At 32.2% G+C, this 9,095-nt stretch overlaps 1 protein-coding gene across 3 annotated transcripts in view; it reads right to left on the bottom strand.

Moving 5' to 3' along the window:
* Positions 1-9,095, bottom strand: part of GULP1 (GULP PTB domain containing engulfment adaptor 1) — a 108,094-nt gene that overhangs the window by 22,527 nt on the left and 76,472 nt on the right. For all 3 annotated transcript variants that reach the window (XM_007449097.1, XM_007449096.1, XM_007449098.1), the window contains 2 exons: positions 5,327-5,443; positions 4,554-4,646 (listed from right to left, as the gene is read on the bottom strand). In XM_007449097.1, the coding sequence (XP_007449159.1) occupies positions 4,554-4,646; positions 5,327-5,443 (210 nt within the window). The remainder of the gene's footprint in view (positions 1-4,553; positions 4,647-5,326; positions 5,444-9,095) is intronic.

Genomic DNA, 9,095 nt, shown 5'->3' with positions numbered 1-9,095 from the left:
CTTTCCCTATACTATGTTTCATAGCAGCTGCAATTCATATACTGCTAAAACCCAAGGGCCTAGAATATCATATGGTCATATAAGATGTTTAACAAATGTGTTACAAGCTGCCATAACGGATCACAACTACATCAAATGTATGCAACTGGAAAATGTGAGAAAATAAAAATCAAAGTGATATGCATCTTAATATGTAAAATATGTCACCAAGCTACTATTTCAAAATACCAGTGATGACTTAGCGGGACTAGGAAAAATAAAAACAAAACTAAAATTTACACGATTGTAAATTTTGAAAGAACTTTTTAGGATTCTTGAAAATTTTCTTTAAAAGCTTGAACCTAAAATTAGTTTGCATCTTCAAAATAAATCAATGACCAATTCACATTGATGTATATAAGACATAAGTGGTTGGCAGGCTAGCACCTAAGAAATAGCAACCTTTCCTTCGGGTGCCTCTGAGGAGACTAGAGAAATGCATCTATGTTCTCACCTACACAGTGACTCCTTAGAGTACAAAGGTTCTCCATCTGGAAGATTCTACTCAACAGGGCCTCACACTTTTAATCTATGATTTAATATAGAATAATAGAATCAATATCTATAAGACTGAAATTTCTTATTAGAAGACCTGATCCTTTGAAATATTGTTCTATGTTACAGAAATTCAACTTTAACTTTGGACTGCTTACTAGGGTAGATGGCTGGTGTGACCTTTTAGTTATCTAATCAAATTTTACCTTTTAGTTATCTAATCAAATCAAATTTTACCTTTTAGTTATCTAATCAAATTTTACCAAAAATGTTTCTTATTTTTCTGATTCTTCCCGTAACTGACTATCTGCTATTTCATCACACACTGACAAGAAGAATAGCATCCATACAAGTAATTTACAAAATTTTCATTTTCTACTTTACTTTTAATGCCACAAACCCCCCAAAATTCCATTCCTACTTTTGTTCTCTTTGCTCCCTCTTCTCAAAGAGTCTATTTTAAGCTAGGATTAGAGATAAATCTTCTATTTTACTTTGACTAGCAATTGTTTGACGTGGACTATATTGTCTGACTAGCAAATTCTGATATTTCAGAAAATTACTGTATTAAGTACTTATTTTTATGAACCACATTGTAGTAGTAAATTATTTATAGAGAAACACTTCTGAATTGGAGTTGGCAAAAGAGTTACCTCTGTGCAACTTAGGAAAATTTGGCTCTCAAGAGAATAAGGCCTGTTTTGGGCTGGTCATTTGTGAAGAGTCATCTGTCTTGGGGGTTCCTCTCACCATTACACACTGAAAACCCATCGAGAATCTAAAGACAAATTAATCCTATTAACAAACCCACCTATATTGTAACTTTAGTGTGCATAATGGCATTCATAATTTACTTCCATGCTCCTTCAATTAATATAATTGCTGCCTAATCCTTTAAACAAACTGCTGAAAACTTTAGCAATTTTGGAGCATTCTAGCCTTCAGTCCTCTGAGAGAAAAACAAGCAAAAAAACAAACAAAACCTACAGAATCTCATTTCCAGAGTTATACGTCCAACAGTCATTTACTGTGCATGAATTTTGCTAGACTCTGTGAGGTACTTGCTGTCCTTGCTGTGCGTCCTGTAAAATTAATGCTCACATTTCATAAGAAAGAACGTATGCAAAACATTTCTAACTTTATAGAAATTTGCTTTACTGAATACCCATTGCAAGCTATTAAACAAGAGGTACATGTATTATAAATTTATATTTTAATTACTAGGAATTTTCATTATTTTTCAAGTTCAATATCAATAGTTTGAATCATTAACAAACCTTCAGCAGAGTGGATATTTAAGAGCATGGCAATATTTCATACTTACTAAATAACTATAGGTAATTTAAGTTAGTTTAGTTTACTTTTAATATCAGAAAAAAGGGAGATCATTTTAACAGGTTGAAATATAGATGGACTTAGTGTTATATTAATTTATTTCTCAGCTACATAACTAAAATTGAAAATGAAAGGCAAAAAAAAATATTTGTGCATATTCTCTACAAAAAAAATTTAAAAACAAGTTAATAAATACCTATAACAGCATCTTCAGAACCATTTGAATTAATCAGGTATTCTTAGCAGTTTAAAAATGTTGAGTTCACTTTCTTTTAAGAATCAAATTCTATTTTTTAATCTTGAAGATGCATCAGCAATTTCAAAAATCACATAATGAGACTTTAGGAGCTGAAAAGTTATGAGACAAGTAATTTTTTAAAAGTTAAAATAAAGAGAAAATATAGACAAAGATATTACTATGATGAAAGAATATAAGTAGATTGCAAAGTTATAATTTGAGCTAGTTGCATAATGATCAATAAGGCAATAAATTTTCTACACATGTGTATTAAGTCCAAAAGAATGATTTAGAGAAAATTATTTCTCTTTTTTTAATTCAACCTTTTAGTTATAGTCTTTTAAGCATTCTATTGAGACAGTGCTGAGACGAACACAATGCCTATGATAATTATTAAATGACAACTTTAGGAGAGTTAATCCATTCTAATAATTGACTATTTGAATAATTTTATTGTTTTTTATATAACTGACTCTACCAATGATAACTGCTGAATAAATGAATATACTCACGTATAGTCTGTGGTCATTTATATACCAACTTTCAAGCTCACAGCTTGTTAACGGCTACCTAGGCCAGAGGGTCCAGGAAACTGAAGAGAGTGTCATTTCTTCATTCTTCCTGCCCTTTGCTATTTCTGAAGCTGACTTGGTAACCATGTGAGATCACCAGTGCACACACATAACCCCAACCCTGACCCACCTTCTCAGTTGTCCCAGTGCTAGTCAAGGGCAGTGTCTGCTTTCAGGAGGTAAAAGACAGATGTGATGTCCTATCAACATGTCCCAAACCTCTCTGCTCTACCCAAATCTACCATGCCCCTTAACATGATACCTCTAGCTCTCTTTCTAGAGAAAGAAGATACATAATGAATAAGCTTTGGTTTTGCATCCAAAATGGTGATGGATCTTATTTTTACTCCTTTGAAAACATAAAGACTGAAGTAAAGCTACTTTTCATATGCAATGAATTCCAGCAAAAACTACCTTATTAAGACTGATTGAAAAAGTAACTTCTCCTTCATTTATCTTTATACTCCTAATTTGTTTCACAGGATGGCTTACAAGACATTCAACAAGACCTAAAAAATGTTGCTCCATTTAAGGACTGAAGGTTGAACAGTTTGAGCTGATGCTCTGTTCCTTGTGATGGAGAAGGCAAGAAAATATCATCATCTTGATGAGAAGCAAATAATGATCGTAGTAAAGAGAAAACACAGGGAGTGATATTATAATAAAGCCAGAACTTGAAGAGGATGTTCTGGCACCTCACTGTGCATTACAGAGGTACACTGTGCAACATTGGAACCTCACTCCCAACCTCTCTCACCTTGGCTATCTCAACCCCACTGTCACAAACTATATGCCAAGCAATGGAAATACCAACTGTTTCAGTGTGGAAGATGGAAAAGTGTGAGTTTAGAAGAAAAAAATGTTTTTTGACCGATTTCCAGGGCACACCAAATTTAAAACCCAAAATGTAACTTCTTACAGAAATATTCTTCATGGTAATGAACTGGTGAAATATTCTAATAGTAGATAGCTATAAATATATTTATATACATATATATACTAAGGGGTTTTTGTTGAGTTAGCCTAGAGATTGAACCAAAATCGACTTGCAAATGAAAATTTTCAACAAAAATTCTTTTCAGAAGTTTGTAAATGCTATAATTGTGTTTCAGTTCATAGGATCATGCCAAAAGTTATATATTAAAATTTCTAAATGTAAAATAAAATATACATTTTAATGGACAATATCAGTACAGATGATTCTAAAAGAGAATAAAATTCCTAAGTATATTTTGCCTAGAAAAAAATATTAACTGTTTTAAATTCTATCTCCCCTCCAAAAATTCCCTTAGCCAAAATCACAAAATAATGGCATCATACCTCAAGATGAGAAAATGATTTCAAATCTGTGATAAAGCAAAAGTAAATAATTTAACTATAAAAATACTGAGTGTTGTCTGCAGAGACTACCACTGATTTTAGTGTGTGAAATATAACTCTGTCACTCCCAGTAGGAGCCCTTGCTATGTAATATAAGAAACCAATTCGATTGTGTTAACAGTCCAGCTTCTATAATGAAGTTCAGTACTCCAAGGGCAGATTGGCTTCAGTCATTAAATCAACTTCAGTAAACAGTAATCAATTGGAATGAAAGAAGATTATGTCACAAAGAGGAAAAGATCAAATTGAGGGCTGAATTATTCTAGGAAAGAGAAAAGAGCAACATGGAAAAACAACTCTGATCTGAGCTACCTAGGTAATTTTAACGTTTAAATTAATCTTATTTTAGCACCTTGTATCTCTATCTACATTTAGTTTAAAATGACTGATCCCAGAGTATTATTTGGAATACTGAAGAGCTGATGATCCAGACATGTTTTATCACCATGAAATCTTATTTCTAAGGAAAAGATGTACGTATTCTGTATACTTACTGGAGATGTTGATACTTGGGTTACTCTCAACTGGTTTTCCAAATCTTGTACTTTGTTTTTAAGTTCCATATTTTCTGTTTCTAAGTCTTGAATCTAAAAAGCAAATGATTATTGAAAAATCTTCAGATATTTGTTCTTGGAAAATATTGGCTGTTAAATTGGCTATATTAATGAATAGGATTTTATATTATTTAAAATTTTAATGTATTTTTTTGTGCACAGGGGAGAAATTTATTTTGATAAAGCTTGGGATATATCATAGAATTCTAGGTCACTGGAAAGACATATTATTAAATTTAAAATATGCTTTTATGTGTGTGCAAATTTCATGTTTCTAATACCTCATCTCTGTTTCTTGTAGCGTTGTGCAATCTGTACCCATAATCTTGGAGTATAACTGCGAGACAGTGAAACTTGCTTATGATGATTTTGAAGAGAGTGGAGAAAGGGTGTAATTTATTATAAAGGAATCTGATCTGCATGGGAAACCACTTACCCAGCATCTGCTGCTTCTGCTGCTCTGATCCCCATGAGAAGCATCAGGAAGTGAAGCAAAGTCACATGAGAACACTAAGTTCTTGTGGGAATTCAATATAAAATGGTTAAAAACTGTGCAGGGGATCAGGAATGAAAAATTATAGGAACACAGTGAAAGCAGTTCCAATCAGTGTGGCGGGAATTTAATGGCAGGCCTTCTATATTTGTTTGATGATATGCAAGTTTCCCTGTACTTACATCACATAAATGTGAAATAACAAGCTTAGTTTACTCACTCTTTTCTGTAACACTGCAATCTGTTTTCTTGTTTCAACATCTTTTCCTCCAGATTCTAGAAATTTCCTGTATGCCAGGTCAAATGCTTGGCCAATTGTTAAAGTTATCTCTTCAGCCTTTGTAAAAACCAAACAAAGATTTGCATTTTAATAATAATATGTCAGACTATTCTTTGAATCAAGAAAAACAGTAACATGAGGTATTTCAAAAGGGCAATGTCTAGGGGTAGATGTGTAGTAAATGAGCAAAGTAGTCTATGCTAACATAATAATTCAAAGCCTACCCATGCACAACATAAAAAAGAAATGTTTTGGCAATTAAATTAATAGCTGTTGAAGTTGGAAGCAAGAGTCCTATCCAACTTCTCATCTCTTTTATCATAGCATTTTTTCCCCTAGTTTGTTTTCCTCCCTTCCTCAAATATTTAGTGCCTATTAAATAAAAGCATAGTGCCAACTGCAGTTTTTCTTGTTGCTTTGCTACTTATTTCCTTTTCTTAGTGAGGAGGGTTTATTAAGCCTGGCAGTAACTTGAATGAGGTTGGCTGGGTAGTGTCTGTGGAAAACCTGATGGATGCCCTCTCTAAAGGAAGCAACTCCTTGCAACTCAGTTCCAGTTAATTTTTGGCTTGTGGAAATGAACATTTCCAACCCAGAGTTGTCGATTTTAAATATGTGAGATGAGGTCAGAAATCTGAATATTCATTTGGAAAGCTCCCAATTTTAAGTGACAGTAAACAATATTTTTGTAAAACACAGTGCTGACTGAGCAAAATATACCTGTCACCTGAATTTGGCCTCATAAACAATTATCAGTCTCTGGTCTATTAACTAGAAACTGCCACAAATATCCTAAGTCCACCAGCTCATTCCTTCTCCATTGATATCTCAACTGGTATCACAGTGTCTTACTGGGAACAGTGTAAACAGTAAATAAAGATTTATTTACTTTATTAACATTATAAAGAAGTTTGGTAAAGGCATTAATTGATTTAATGCATCAGAAATATTTCATATTTAATATAACACCTCCAGATGACATAACAACGGGTAGCAACAGTAAATCTTGAAAATGCCCTGCTTTCACTAATCTATTGCAAATCCTAAAATTTTGTGATTCCTAGGTGCAACATAAATTGAAAATATACTTTATTAATAAAGCTTAGATTACTTAAGACACTGTTATTTTTGTAGTTCACTATTTGTTTAAAAAGGCATTTAGCCATAAAAAGTATTTATAGTGTTTAACCAAATAAACCAAAAAATGCAAAATATATGCCTAAAATTATATGAGAACTATCTGTCTTACAACAAAGATGGAAAAGAAAATAAGCTATATTAAGGAATACTAAAAAGTTAAAATGAGTTCAATGTGTCTTCTTAGTAAGACAATGTGTTTTCCTCAAATACTCAAGGTGTACAGGACAGAAAATTGTCTAAATGGTAAAGTGGTTGATTCATCACTAATAACATTTGACTTCATTATTAATTATTTGTTTACAATAATAATTTTTTAGAACCCATAGTCTCTTTTTATGGTAAGACATGTCTTTTTAATTGAGATAGCACTTAGCTCCCTGGTAATTATTCTCCATATATTACCTCACTTGCTTCTCATGACTCTGTGAGATAGGGGTTATTATTATTCCCACAATACTTATGCAACTGCAATTCTGTGAGGTTGTATAACTTGCCTAAAATCTGATAATTAGTTAGAGGAGAACCTGGATTCAAATTCAGAATATCTGACTCTACAAGCCTCACACTTTTGGGGGGTAGGGGAAAAAATTTATATATAATGAAATGCACAGACCATAATTGTACCATCAGGTGTGTTTTGCCACATGTGCTTTGATACCTATATAACCATCATATCATTAAAGATATAGAATATTTCTATCATCCTTGAAAGTTCTCCTATGCCTACCTCTAGTCAAATCACATTTCTTACGGGTAACCGTTGCTCAAATTTCTCACCATAGATCAGTTTTACCTGTCCTTGTATCTATAAAAATGGGCCATACTGTATATATTCTTTTGTATTGGTCTTCTTTTTTAGTTTCTCAGATGTTACATGTATCATTCATTTTATTGCTGATTACTTTCCATCCAGTGAATATACCACAAATGATTTTTCACTTTTCTATCAAGGGACATTTCTGGTGTTTTCAGTCCTGAGTTATAAATAAAGCTGTTACAAACATTCTTGTAAAATCTTTTTGTGTACATATGTTTTCATATCTCTGGGTAAATACCTAGAAAGAAATTGATAAATCATAGGATGGGTCTATGTTTAACATTATAAGAAAATGCCAAACTGCTTTCCAAAGTACCATTGTACATACCCACCAGCAGTAAAAGAGTTCTAGCTGCTCCACATTCTCACCAACATCAGATATTGACATCTATTTAATTTAGTTATTTTACTGGATGAGTAATGCTATTGCAATGTATTTGTAACCTGAATTTCCCTATTGAATAATATATTAGCCCAGTTTCATGTAATCATTGGCCTTTGTTATCCGCTCATTATGAACTCCCTGTAGACAGTCTCTTGCCCATTTTTTATTAGTTTTTTTGTCTTTTTATTATTGATATTTAGTTCTTTATATATTCTGGATACAAACTCTTTTTCGGATATATGTATGTGACTTGCCATTTCACTCTATAATACTGTTTATAGATTAATAGAAAATGTTTATTTTTGATTAAGTCCCACGTATCATTTTTTTCTCCCGCTATATTTAGTGCTTTTGGGGTCATTTCTAAGAATTCACTGTCTACTCAGAGTTCATAGAGAGATTCTCCTATGTTTAATGAAAGCTTTGCAGCAGGCTATAAAAGCTTCTACTTTTGTATCTATTATCCATCTCAAGTTATTTTTATGTAGCATAAGTAAGAACTAATTTTTAAGTATTATTTTTCATATATTTAGCTAGCTGTTCCAATACCAATTATCAGACTTCTTTTCTCCATTAAATTGTCTTGTCACATTTGTGGAAATATCAATTGACCACGTATGTGTGGATACTTCTGGTCTCTACAGTCTAGTTCATTTATTATTTATCTACCATTACATCAATATCACCTGATCTTGAAAACGATTTCTTTGAAGTACCCTGTGAAAGCAGGTAAAATGTGTCTTCCAACTTTGGTCTTTTCTTTCAAGATTAATTTCTCTATTCTGCACTGTTTGAATTATCATATTAAAAACAAATTTTCTATTTCTACCAAAAATCCTATTGTGATTTTGATAAGGATTGTATTGAATATACAGATCAATTTGGTGGAATTGACCACTTAACTAAATTGAGCCTTCCAACCTATAAATATGGTATCTCTCTCCCATTATTTTAGGTCTTCCTTAATTTCTGCAATAGTTTGTTGATTTCAGCATATCTTGTTCAAAAAATCCTAATTATTTCATGTTTGTTGATGCTTTAGTAAACAGATTTTTATTTTTTTCTAGTAGACAGAAACAATTAATTTTTGTATATTAACCTTGTATCTCGTGATTAAATTTGCTTCATAATCATAGTAATTTGTAGATTTCACACGACTTTCTTTGTAAAAATTCATATTACATCTGTGAAAAAGATAGTTTTACTTTTTTCCCCAATCTTTATGCCTCTTGTTTCTTTTACGAACTATTCACCACCTAAGACATCTAATACCAGGCTAAACAGAGGTGGTGAGAATAAGCACCCTTGCCTTGTTCCCAATCTTAAAGAAAAGCATTCAATAATTCACCATTAATTTTGATGTTACC

This window comes from Lipotes vexillifer, unplaced genomic scaffold, assembly GCF_000442215.2.
Source record: "Lipotes vexillifer unplaced genomic scaffold, Lipotes_vexillifer_v1.1 scaffold750, whole genome shotgun sequence".
Lineage (NCBI taxonomy): Eukaryota > Metazoa > Chordata > Mammalia > Artiodactyla > Lipotidae > Lipotes > Lipotes vexillifer.
This window is presented reverse-complemented; position numbering and strand designations above follow the sequence as displayed.